Here is a 14,271-nt window from a genome sequence, read left to right on the forward strand (position 1 = left end):
GAAATACACTTGAACTTGAATGACTGCATAATTTTGTAGAAGTACTGTTTTTGTTAAATCAACAGTTGGATAGCTGTGAAAGGATGTACACAATGTGATACAGGATAATTCCATATCACAGCTGGTAGCAAGGGATTACCTCTCTCTGAAAACACTGTAAATCTGTTTTCTTTTGCAAGATTCCAATCAAGACAATGAAAGTTAATCTCCAAAATGTTTGACATTGATATCAAACAATGTTACAGCTTAATTTGTTGTGATGCACAGATCAGGAAAATTAGTAACAGTGGTTGAAAGCTGCTTTTTTTAAAATCTGTTTAACCGTTTGAAACTTGGTCGGTGAAAGACCATGTTTATTTTTTGAAAACATCAATGTTATTTTTGGATGCTTTATAATCTCTTTTCTACAGGAAAGGACATTGTATAACCAAAAGTTATTCTTTTTACATAATACATTTTATATTACCAAAAGTCACCAAGAATCATTTCTTAAGTATGAAAAAGTAGCACATATAGTGCTGTATGTGTAGTGTTGAATAAGCACACTTTTATTCCATACATTAGTATCATTACATATACATTTTGTGATTTTCGCCTTCTGATGTATGTCCTGTGCTTTTTCTCACTGTCATTCTGCAGTTTCTAGTCTGAACATCTGGTCGTCCACTCTCATCGGATGGAAAAAGAGTGCAATTTTTATATTATGTTTCCTCTTTTTACAAAACAAATTAACAAGAACTACTTTTTAACAATTCTAAAAATGTTAGAAAACTTACATTATAAACAATGGTCTTTCACTTTTTTCATTTTTTTGTATGTATAATTATGAGAACATTTCAAAAACCAGTTTGCATTTACAAGTAATTAAGGTAAACTTCTAATCATTTGAGTTTTCCAATAACCTATTAGATTCTTGGCATTTTTATTTTAATCCTGAAAAATTAGATATATTGTATCGTCATCAAAACTTTTGAAATAGTAAAATGTTTTGATAAATTGAGGCCTGCTAAAACAAAACAGTGATTACTTTTTGCCTTTTAGATATGTGTATGTAACATAAATGTATATAAAATTGATATTTTGGTAAGATACATCACCATAGTAGCCAAAGTCCCCTTCTGGTATAGACATTTTAAACAGATATCAATTGATTACTGAATGTCATACTTGTGATGTAATTTTACAGATAAAACCATACTTTCACTTCTTATGTAGAACACACATAATACATGCATGTGTGTAGTACATGTGTGTAATACATGTGTGTAGTACATGTGTGTCATATATGTGTTGTGCATGTGTGTAATACGTGTGTGTAGTACATGTGTGTAGTATATGCATGTCTATTGCTACTATATGATATTAATAACATTTCAGAAATGGAATTTAGATCTTTGATATTTTAAGTTCATTGCTCTCATTATTTCATCTTTTTTTGATTTTTCAATTATCATTATTATTTATGTTTTTGATATTTTTAGTTTTTCTTGTTTTTTATGAAGTCTTTGTCTATCTATACATGCTGACATTCCTGTGTAATATCTCTCCATACCTTTTGTGATATACATCAATGTTTACAATATTTGTTTTACGTCATTTTTCTGTTTCATTTTAAATATGAATGTTTGAATGTATGATGTAAATATATTAAATTTGTCATGAAATGAATTAAAACAAAAGTGAAATGTTTTTTAAAACTTGACATTTCTGAACATTCAGATGCAGTCCTTGTTATAGCTATTAAAATATTTACCACAGAAAATTCATGCAGTTAAAATGTTATATTTATTGAGGTGTTTTTATATGTATTTAGTAATTGAAATGTTTCAAAAGCGATATATAATAGTCCATTATATTCCCCTGGTTTCATACGAGTTCAACGAAGGGCAGTAACTCTGGGAGGTCAGAATGGTTTACAGCATTGAGGTGTTAATGAGAAATAATTGTGGGAAAAATGACTTGTAAACGTAAATAAAATTTCTAAAGCAAGTTATTGTTAGAAGTATTGGACCTTTCATCACGTAACATTTTGATAACAGATTGACTTTTGCTATTTTTTGAAAAAAAAAGACATTGTACACATTACATACCACTCCAATATTTCTTGCATAATATCCATCCATATGTTTGTGGTATATCTTCCTCCAGTGTTATTTGATGCTAGTATGTTTTATTTTGCCTACCTAGGTAGGCATGCTGTGGAAGTTTGATGTATTTATATCCCAGTGTGTTATCTGTTTGCTTATTCAGACAATCCATTGATATTTTTATTTGTGTCCAATTATTTCTCAAACTGATTCAACTAGCAAACAAATTGGCTTAAATATAGTAATCGAATACAATGAATGCATGTAAAATAATGATTTTATACGGCTCCAGTATAATTAATATGTTATTGACTTGTACTCTTATACTGGATAACAGAAGAAAAATGTGACTGTTTTATTGTACCTGCCAACTCTCCCATTTTTGATAGAAATCACCATCACCTTCTTTCAAACTTGTTACAGTTGAATTTTGCATCATTTTAAAAATAATAAAAGTAAGTAACGTCACATCAGTTAATACATGATATTACATTAGTATATAAGTAATAATATATAGGTAACAAGACCACCACAGGTGGAAGCACGATGGAAGCCCATCATATCCACCTAAATATGTAGTAATATTGAGAACATGTGTTGAAAATGCCTGAAAGTTTTAATATACTGTTTGAATGATTTTTGAAATGTGGCATGGAGATGCAAGTGGCAAGGATATTGAACTTTTGTTATGTTTTTTCCCCCAACCTCATATCTATAGCATATGTTTTCTGTCAATTTCGTTAAATTTAACTTCGCTGCTCTCTCGTGCTGTTATTTATATACTATACTTATTTAAATGAAACTCGCTACACACATTTGATACAAATTCTGTAAGAAACTTTGCCTCTTGTCAGCAGAGATGTGCTCTGTTTTATTGCCAGATTCGAAAGGAATGAAATAGAGTTGAACATCTTGCATTTGTACGCGATGCCCATATTTGCCATAACAAGGGGCATAACTCTGAAAATATGAGGTCACATGAAACAAAGAGAAATAAAAATTTCTTGCCCTTTCTACGCAATGGCCATGATTGCTAATAAACGGGGCATGATTATGCTTAAAAAAAAAAAGAAAAAAATTGTAACTCAAATTAGTTCAAGCTATTGTGGAATGGAATAATTTGTAGAAGGTTTCATTGAAATCAGTCTATAAATAGGCATATACATTGTATAAATACATAGATTAATAAGTAATATTACACAGGTATATAAGTCTTATTTCAATAAGTAATACAGTTTAACACTGAAATAAGTATTATATGGTCTATTGATAAGTAATAATATTTAGCATTAAGTTATAAACATCTGTAGAGACAGTTGTGGCACAATGTTACACAACATGCACACAATGTCTGCACAATAGGAAAATTGGATGGAATAAGTGATTTCTGCACATGTTATGCAATTCTATCACATAAATCTGCAATTCTTAATCGTGGTTGATATAAATTCAGAAATGATTTATAGAATCAGGTTTATTTATTTTCTAGATATATAAAAGTACCGCTAAGTATATTTCATAATTAAGAGATAAACCTATTTTTCATTTTTATTACCTCTGTATAATTTTCATTTTTCTATTCCCACAACTGTAAGTGATATGACTCTGGTACATAAATGTTATTATGCCAATATATAAGTAATGTCACACTGCTTTATAAGTAATATTGCATTGTTAAATAAGTTGTATTACATAGGTGTATAAGTAAAATTACACCGTTCACTCCTTCAATGGCACATATATAGATACTATCAATTTCACTAAACAATTTTCTCCACACTTCCTATTTAATAAATTGACAGGTATACGAATTACATATTTAGACAGTGAGCAGTTTAGTGATGAATGCTGCAGTATTATGGTAGAATATTCATATTTTATACAGTCATATTGTAATGGTGGAACGCTGCTGAATAACGGTAGAATGTTGTGTATTTTAAAAATAGAACACTGCTGAATAACGGTAGAATGTTGTGTATTTTAAAAATAGAACACTGCTGAATAACGGTAGAATGTTGTGTATTTTAAAAATAGAACACTGCTGAATAACGGTAGAATGTTGTGTATTTTAAAAATAGAACACTGCTGAATAACGGTAGAATGTTGTGTATTTTAAAAATAGAACACTGCTGAATAACGGTAGAATGTTGTGTATTTTAAAAATAGAACACTGCTGAATAACGGTAGAATGTTGTGTATTTTAGTGGTGGAGCGCTATAGAACAACAGTTAATGTTTGTGTATTTGAGTGGTGGAGCGCTATAGAATAACGGTAGAATGTTGTGTATTTTAGTGGTGGAGCGCTATAGAATAACAGTTAATGTTTGTGTATTTGAGTGGCGGTGAAGTGCTACTGAATAGTGGTGGAATATTTCTTGTGTGGATTGTTTTACATTGTTGCTGTGCTGACTTAATTGACATCTGTGATTTAGAAAAGAATTTCGTTAAAGTATATTTTCTGAAAAAATATACATGTATTATAATATATTATGTATAAGTACATGTAATCTATATTTAAGGAAATTTGATAAATTAGACATCTTGTCTAATATTCTTTATTTTTTTAGTGGAACAAAATAGGAGCTTACTGGTATATTATGTATTTGTAGAAATCTATTTTACTGATTTGTATACAGTTCAATAAAGATCTCATATAATATCTAAATTATTACTGATGATCAATACTACACACTTTGGATGTTTGTTGTTGTGAATGTCGATTATCAAGTTCTGGCAATAAATGACTTGAAAATTTGTAAGGGTTTGAAAATCAGAATGAAATTTCTAATTTGCCAAAATTGGTACCAGCATTATGAAGTTTGAGTGAAAAAAAGCCATGGCAGACAGATTTTGTTAATGTTAATCAATTTTGTCATTTTTTAATGAATTTTTGAAACACTTATTTGTCCCTATGTGCTAAAGATTGATGTTTTTCACATATATTTACATATATGTTATACTGCAGTTTTAAAATCTGTCCTCAAGACTCATACTTTATACATGTTACTCTGTTCTATATTTTCTGATGTCATGTGATCTTTAATATACATATGCAATTCATATATTCAAAGAGTGACATTTCAATTCAAATAGAATTATCATAATTCACGTGTTGCACACAAATGGCGTTATTTTGATAAGTGTGACTTTTTTTTTCATTTTTCATGTGTATTCATCAAAATAGAAAGTAAAATAAATATTGTAAGTATTAATGTTATTTCTGAGTTCCTTTTGTACAAGTTCTCAAAGATACCACAATGGCCCTGAAGCTGGAGCGTTGTACCTGTTGCCCCTATGGTATGATCCTGACTAAACTGGGGATCTGATCTTCTCTCTAATCTGATCTCTCCAAAGACATTTCCATTTCCTTTGTTCATTTAACTTGAAGCCTTACGGCTCATAAACATTCATACCAACATATAATTGATATATTAGCAATATGAGATACAAAATGATCATATCACATATAAAGCATCATTTTGTACATCATATTTAGTTAGTGTAAATGTTCTAGATCATTATCATGTACAAGATAGACAAATAAATAGAAGATGGACAGCTTGTATACTTACTTAACATAAGTGTACAGTGGCTTACCAGTTTACACAGGAATATATAGGCTAAAGAATAAAATCATAGATACTGTGGCAACATTTACTATCACCATTATCAAATAAATACTCAACAGGGAGTGGTGTAGTCAGGGGATGGACAGCACAAAATACTCACATTATGCAAATCAAAGCCAAAATATGGTTTTGGGAGTGATCAGAAAAACAAAATGGCTGACAGGTGGCTACCTGGGAGTTTTTCAATGAAGTTTGTTATACCTATTTCTTGAGAAGTGCTGGATGGATCTCTCATATTCCATATGTAGGTTTACGTAGGTCCATATTTGTGCCCATTTGATTTTAGGACTGATCAGAAAAACAAAATGGCGGAAAAGTGGCCATCTTGGATTTAGGCTTTGAAAGTGTGTTGTCACTATTTCTTGAGAATTACTTCATAGATCTTTCTCAAATTTCACGTGTAGGTTGCCCTTGGTCTCTGGTTGTTCCTGCTTGATTTTGAGACTGGTCAGAATGCCAAATGGCTGACAGACAGCCATACTAGATTTTGACTTTGAAAGTTTGTTGTTGCTATTTCTTCAGAAGTACTTAATGGATCTCTCTCAAAAATTTCCTATGCATGTTTCCCTTTGTCTCTAGTTGTGTTTTTGGGAGTGATCAGAAAAACAAAATGGCTGACAGGTGGATACCTGGGATTTTTACAATGAAGTTTGTTATACCTATTTCTTGAGAAGTGCTGGATGGATCTCTTATATTCCATATGTAGGTTTACGTAGGTCCATATTTGTGCCCATTTGATTTTGGGACTGATCAGAAAAACAAAATGGCTAGCAGACGGCCAGCTTTGATTTTCACTTTGAAAGTTTGTTATTGCTATTTCTTGGAAAAACACTGCATCAATCTTTCTCAAATTTCACATGTATGCTCCTTTTAGTCCCTGTTTGTGCCCGTTTTATTTTGGGACTGTTTAGAAAAACAGAATTACCAAAAGAAGTCCATCTAGGATTTTGCCGAGTAAAGATTGTTTCTTAAGAAGGTCGTTACTGAATCGCTCTGAGATTTCATAAGTAGGTTCCTTTTGGTCCCTAGTCGTGCCCTTCCATTTTGGGACTGATCACAACAAAATGGCTTGTAAAAGGCATTCACACACATAAAAAATGAAAGGGAGTTTCCCCTTCCCCTTGCACCAAGCCTCATGCACATAAAAACATAAGACAACTCGGACTCATACTTAATATAAGACTTTTAACCTCCGTATAAAGATTTTATGATATTCAATAGTTGTTCTCTGACTCAACTATGAAAAGGTTTCAAAAGCAACTTATTTCTATTTACACAATAGAAGGCCTTACGATAGTCAACAAAACAGCAGTGAAACTTCTAGTTATTAGAAAGCATTTTCTTAGTTACCCCGTGTAAAGCAAAAACAGCATCATAAGTTCAAAAACCAGGCTTAAACCTGAACTGGACATCGGAAACGATGTCGTACTTCTGATACCGTTGTAATAGTCCATTATTTAAAACGGAAGTAAATAATTTAAACAACTTACCACACTGATTCCTCTATAATTAGTTGTATCAGACTGGGGGAAAGACGTCCTTATCAAAAATACCATTTACTAATTGTTTAAGAATAGCAGCAAATGTCTCCTTATGTTTGGCAAAAAAAATCGCTAAAAATCGGAAAAAACCGGAATATTTGCCCAATTGGTGAAACATTAATTACTTTGGTATTTGTCATTGAAGAATCCAACTCGTCGTACACGTGAAAATTAACTGAAAAATTTACTGAAATTTCAATAAAAAGAATTAACATCTTACCCACGGATTACTGCTTTAAATGATCATAAAAGTCTCCAAGGTTTAAATGATTTCCTAATGTCTCTCTAGTCATTGACTCGCGCCTTAGAGCTATAGTGTCTGTCCTAAACCGTATCCTAATAAAACCACGAAAATAGTGATTTAGCCTATTGTCAGCATAATGTGACCAAGCAGTCCTGGTTTTTACATTTCAGAGTGATGACACTATCAAATCATCCTTCAGTGGTTCAAACATCTGTGATGACACTAGTCTATAATTTACATTAGCTATCTCGAGGATACAAAAATCCCAAACATTTTCTCACCTACAGCTCTATGTTATGAGAGATATAATTTGCAGTCTTTGGTTTTATGTTGCTTATACCACCACATGACGTACCCCTCAGTTGACACTGCGAGGATAAGAGTACACAAATATTTCTGTGGTTACAGTATTTAATCTCCCCATTGCTGCATATAGATTTCATTCTTTTATTTTTGAACTGTTTATAATAGCTGTGATTGTAGCGAAACTAAACTCCTACATCATCAGCTCTACAGTATACACGAGAGCAGAGATTTGCTACACTTTATATTTTCCCATAAAGACCACGTGACTAATAAAAGCTTCAATGCCTTTGTTAAAGGTTCAAGTACCAAACGTAAGAATACTATATCTAGACATTTTAGTTCTGATTAAGGTCATAGTCAGTTAGAATTTTATACCTACGACATTTGATACTGTTAGTGTTACTCTTTTTGAAAGTTCAAATTTCAAGGGATACCTCACGAAAACATCAATTTATAGAGGGTCCAATTTTCGCAGTTAAACTGCGGAACAGTTCACCGGCGACTCTCGTGAGCTAACCTGGATATCACATCGTGTACAATGCTGCAGTACTGGATGACAGACCATTGTATCGCCTGTATGTGCAAATATACTTAGTACCAACCACGCCCATACCCAGACATTTAGTTATAAAAAATTGTATTAAAAATCAAAATGATGTTTTAATTTTTATACGTTTATATCTCACTTTCATAACATTTACGAATCTTTTAATGGAGTAGAAATGACTAAAGGTTACTAGCCATACAGTTATTATATACACGAAGTCATTTTAAAGTAACAGTCATGACTCATCGATTCATTGCCTTTATATATTTCATTCGTCCCTTCTACTCTGGAAAGTCGGAGGAAGTATTAATCTCTGTGTAAGGACATCCTATCAATTGGAGCATGAAGGCAAGGTGTTTTATCTTGCGTCAACTTTATTTTCATACAAACTGCTATTTTAGGAAGACCTCGGTTATGAAAATCCACATACAATTGTCTCATATTAATAATGTTTATAATTAGTAACGAGATTTGAAGTCAGAGCTATTTTTAGCTAAGCTGGGATCACTAAATTAGTGACACGTAGGTATATGATAAAAGAGATGCGGAAAATCCTACTTTCTGTTTGTAATCTATATATGTGTACGGAACATGCCTAAGAATACGGTACAGGTGTTCCAAATAGTTGTCTACAAACTCGTTACAAGAGGGACCAAAAACGACAGCTATGTACGGAATGAAGAATAGTTTTAAAGTTACTCTCTTCTTTTGCATCCTAGGTAAGTCTTGTACCATTATGTATGTGTACAGATTCAATGTAATTAGCCTTGTCTGTCAATACACTTATACACATACCTGTGACAATAACAGCAAACGATATCTTTACATAACATGCTACAAGGAAAATTTTATACTTCTTTATTTCATATCGTTGAGACGAAGTCAGCAGGGAAGATGATGACTGTTACTGGAATTTACTTTCAAACATTGTTTATATATATACTTCCACATTAGATATACATGTCTATAGTTAAGACAATTTGATGCTTGTTAATAGACATTTTTACGTTATAGAAAATCTATACAGATAATTCTAGTAAGACATTGTTTGCATTAAAATACTTTCAGATTACATTTCGTTAAGAGTAAGACATTGCATAAAGATATTTTCACATATTTTTCATAATTCCAGCGACTATGCCTACTGGCACCAAAAAATGGAATTTGCAGTTGATTTTAAAAAATGGAATTTGCAGTTGATTTTGAAAAGTGGTCAAACGTATATAATCTTCCCTTTACATTCACCAAAATTCCTAAATTAATAGGTTGCAGGTCAGAATTATTCATCAGATCTTAGTGACAAATTCTTTTCTTCATGAAATAAAGATAAACCCTTAGCCCTATGTGTACTTTATGTAATATGGAAATAGAGACAATTACGCATTGCTTATGGGAATGTAGGGAGGTGCAAACTCTACTTCAGAAATTTGAAACTCTATTAGATCTACTTTTAATACCGTTTGCATATAATAAGGAGTCATTTCTTTTTGGAATAGTTTCACAACAATGTAACTCAGTTGACAATGAAATTCTTATCATTATAAAACACTATATATATAAAACCAGATGTATTAGTAACTCTTTGAATATAAATGCTCTCATTAATGTAATTAAAGATAATTTTGTAGTTCAAAAATATATAAATAATAGTCAAAAGAATCATATTAAAATGCAATTTGAATTAGGTTGGAGAAAATGGAAGCCCTTATTAGACTTATAAGTTCTTAACCTTGATATTATTTCACTGGCTCTAATTATCTCTGTACGTGTATATTTATTTTGTTGTAATTATCAATCATAACGCTAACTCCGCCGACGACTCTTGATTTGCTGTTATAATTTAAATATTCTTTATTTACATGTAGAATACATTATACAATATATATGTGTGTGTGTGTATGAAGAAAACAGTACCTCCTCCTCTCTACCCTCCTTCCTCTTTCCTTTTTTCTACCCTTTCCTATTCTGTCTGTCTTGTTTGTCTATTTGTCTGATGAGCGAATGGTATGTGAGCATCTGTGTGTGTATGTCCTTGTGAGTGTAGTATAGGGAATCAGTTTTGAGATTCCATCATCGATGATCGGATATTAACAGTAAACCTAACATCACTGGTTATTATTTTGAAACCGATCATCAAGGTTGAAATTTCATAATTGATTAGTTATAATAGGTTGTGTTTCCTGTTTAGACATTGATTATAATTAGGTAATCACCTGCACAACACTATGTAAGTGTATGTAAGTTTATGCGAAAGTTTATGATAATATGTTTATATATGTATTATATTTGAAAACTTTCAAAAATAAAAAATAAAAAAAAAAAATTAAAAAAAAAAGATATTTTCACAGTACATATAATTAAGACCTTTGTTGTATAAAGATACTGTTTCTATACATATAATTAAGATACTCTGTTGACATGTTTTTTTGTCACTTTCACATTGAAAATAAATACCTTCAAATTTCACTAAATAAATAAATAATTAAAAACCTTAGTTTTGCACTAAAAAAGTTGTGTCTATAATGTACATGTGGCCCCTGTATTGTGCTGGTGTCATCTTTACATTAATATTATTAACATTTTTGTCAATACCTGTGGCAGTTTTTGTTTCTCAGGAGGCTGAAGAACAGATGGTCACTGTTTATGTTATTGGTAAAAACATCAAGAAAATATCAACATGTCAACATAATCCAAACTCATTAAAACTAGGGCAACATATGAACCAAAGAAAGATTTAAATGGAGACTACTTAAAAAAGTAGAATAAGACCAGGTGTTACAGAAGAGTAAGCACATTCCGCTTCATTGCCAACAGTAATACCAAGGTTCTAAAATGAATAGAAGGCATACAACAACAGAACCAACAGGCAAACAATCATCAAACATGTCCAGGCAACAAAGGCCTTGTTAGTCAAGTCACAAATTACATTTTCTATTAATCATTTAAACTGGTATTTCTCTTATTTGTAAGTATAATATAAGATAAACATTGAAGTAACAATTAAACGACTAGGCTGTATGTATTATAAGCTTACTATTACCATGCAAATCTGACAGGAAAATGCATAAAATGAAGAATTTTCAAATATGGGATAATGTTGCTTTCTATTTCAAGTTATTTGGGGTCAATCTTGATACATGTAAAACAGATGTTATTCTGTTAAATGCGTATTATATAAACGGATAAAATTGATCTGAGAAGTTATATGGGCAGACATTTTCTGATTTATACAATACTGTTAGTAAGACAAAAACATCGTAAGTAACCATAACGTCTAGAGGTTCCAGGATGAGAAAATGCAGGTTCTCACATCCTCGACCAGTTTATCAAATGCTTACATGGTTTTCAATACAAGACATAACATATAAAACAACATTGAAATTCAAGAAATTGTACGATTAAGATGGTTATCAATATCAGTAAAATATTCCATCAATTAGACATTATAGATAAAAATAGTATTTCTACATTATCATTATACAGAACAATGTAATGGTTAGTCTATATTATAAAAACAAGTCTCTGCTAAAATACTTCATATTTTGTCCGTATTTTGATTGATTTTGAGTCTGATTAAGATTTGTTAATAACTTTGTATTTTCTTTTTATAACAACCCATATTTCAAATCTTTTGTATAAGTACGTAGGTGTTTTTTTTTCTTATCATGATGTTATATGTGATACATTATATGTGATATATTTGGATTCTATGAGACATAAGATTACTGTATGCTTTTACTAAGTATTTTGAATCCACTTCCAAGGTCTGATCGCCTGTCTAGGAGATCCCAAGGACTTTTCTGGATGTTTAGAATCTGGTTTCGGCTGTGAAGGTCCTGCTGTACCGGATTTCACGTAGGTATCGTCCAATATTTGTGTATATAGGGGGAAATGAATGATGGTCTGGGTATAATGTAGATTTCACAGGGAAAAATTATACATAATTTGAGATAAAGTTTTCAACATGCTTTCTATGCTTTTGGCTTGGAATTTGATTTTATGGAAAAAGCAAAATGTTTTCCCTTCTACCATGTCCAAAAGCAGTGGACTCTGTAGAAAACTTTTTTTGAAATTTAGTTTGGAAAATAAAAACAAAAATATTTTAACCAGTACCACTTTAGAATTCAGCATCCTACTACTTACAGGTCATATTAGTGTCAAAATGCACAGAAATGTTTTCCAAAATATTCATTTATCTAAATTTCAAGTTACATCTCTGCAAACCAAGGGTGTTAAATATTCAATATGATACTTCTATTTTTTTTTATTTTATCCCATCCTCCATTGGAAGTATGAGGTTTGTTTACTGAAGCTTTCTTGCACATTTCCAACTCAATGGAGAAAATGCTGTAAATACAACATCTTCAATGATTTTTTTGTTTTTTTTTTTTTGATTAACAGGTATTGGAATACAGATGAAGTAAATCTGAAAGATGAAACTGGATGGGATCGTAAGTTTCCAATCTGCATGTCCTAACATTAAGTATGTAACTGAGATGCAGCAGTCTTCTGTTCTGTGTCCATTATTGCTACAGTAGGAAAGTTGACAATTTCTATAATGCAGTTATTGCTAATCAACCTACAGCTAAACTATTGTACAAGACCACAATATCTTTCATATGAAAAAAAAAAGAATAAAAAAACAGAACTTACAGGTATTATAGAACAATGATAAAGCATTCAGTCCTGAAACTCATTGTGTTGGCTGATTACCAAACATGGGCTTATTGCCGATTAAATCTGGAAGAACTGATTAAAAGTAAGTCACAATAAAGAAATGTTGAACAACCTATTTTGTTGCAGACACAGTGAATTGTAGCAACCTTGGCTATGTCAGCAGAGCCCAGTGGGGAGGCAGGACACCAACATCATATGAAAACATGGGAAAGAAAGTAAGCATTGTCTTCATTCATCACACTGTTCTCAGTCACTGCACAACCGGCTATGAATGTAAGGAGGCAGTGCGGAAGGTCGAGGAGCTCCACAAAGACGTGTTAAAATGGGACGACATTGGGTACAATTTCCTGGCTGGTGAAGACGGAAGGATTTACCAGGCACGGGGGTGGGATCGTGTTGGTGCACATACCAAAGGTTTCAACAAAATAGCAATCTCCATTGGTGCTATGGGAAACTTCATGCTCCAAACTCCAGACCAAAAAATGTTGGATGCCATACAGGCTCAACTCGAATGTGGAGTGGTTTCTGGCAAACTGGAACCTGACTATAAGCTGTATGGTCACCGGGACGCTAAAGCAACAGAGTCCCCCGGAGATTTCCTGTACAATATCATCAAAACATGGCCTCACTTTGATCAGGATACACCACGACCGATACAGCCCCCAATGCTGTAGGCCTGAACAGCTTTTAATACTCATTTACCGATACAGCCCCTAATGCTCTAGACCTGAACAGATTTTAATACACATTTACCGATACAGTCCCTAATGCTCTAGACCTGAACAGATTTTAATACACATTTACCAATACAGCCCCAATGCTCTAGACCTGAACAGATTTTAATACACATTTACCGATACAGCCCCTAATGCTCTAGACCTGAACAGATTTTAATACACATTTACCGATACAGCCCCTAATGCTCTAGACCTGAACAGCTTTTAATACACATTTACCGATACAGTCCCTAATGCTCTAGACCTGAACAGATTTTAATACACATTTACCGATACAGTCCCTAATGCTCTAGACCTGAACAGATTTTAATACACATTTACCGATACAGTCCCTAATGCTCTAGACCTGAACAGATTTTAATACACATTTACCGATACAGTCCCTAATGCTCTAGACCTGAACAGATTTTAATACACATTTACCGATACAGTCCCTAATGCTCTAGACCTGAACAGATTTTAATACACATTTACCGATACAGTCCCTAATGCTCTAGACCTGAA

The 14,271-nt window shown here is 32.2% G+C and overlaps 1 protein-coding gene across 1 annotated transcript; it reads left to right on the forward strand.

Annotated features, from left to right (window-relative positions):
• The first annotated feature begins 8,990 nt into the window (after positions 1-8,990).
• LOC132562701 (peptidoglycan recognition protein-like) lies at positions 8,991-13,789 on the forward strand. Its single transcript, XM_060227456.1, has 4 exons — positions 8,991-9,072; positions 12,118-12,208; positions 12,755-12,804; positions 13,157-13,789. The coding sequence occupies exons 1-4, from the start codon at positions 9,021-9,023 to the stop codon at positions 13,702-13,704; spliced, it is 741 nt and encodes a 246-aa protein (XP_060083439.1). The 5' UTR covers positions 8,991-9,020; the 3' UTR covers positions 13,705-13,789.
• The last annotated feature ends 482 nt before the right edge of the window (positions 13,790-14,271 follow it).

This window comes from Ylistrum balloti, unplaced genomic scaffold, assembly GCF_031769215.1.
Source record: "Ylistrum balloti isolate Yb309-2 unplaced genomic scaffold, AGI_CSIRO_Ybal_v1 Utg371490, whole genome shotgun sequence".
Classification (NCBI taxonomy): Eukaryota; Metazoa; Mollusca; class Bivalvia; order Pectinida; family Pectinidae; genus Ylistrum; species Ylistrum balloti.

Excerpts from the sequence above, each read along its gene's own strand:
- LOC132562701 (XM_060227456.1), top strand. The coding sequence starts at position 9,021 with ATGTACGGAATGAAGAATAGTTTTAAAGTTACTCTCTTCTTTTGCATC. Across the intron at positions 9,073-12,117 it reads TCTCTTCTTTTGCATCCTAG|GTCTGATCGCCTGTCTAGGA; the intron begins GTAAGTCTTGTA and ends TCCACTTCCAAG. Across the intron at positions 12,209-12,754 it reads CCTGCTGTACCGGATTTCAC|GTATTGGAATACAGATGAAG; the intron begins GTAGGTATCGTC and ends TTTGATTAACAG.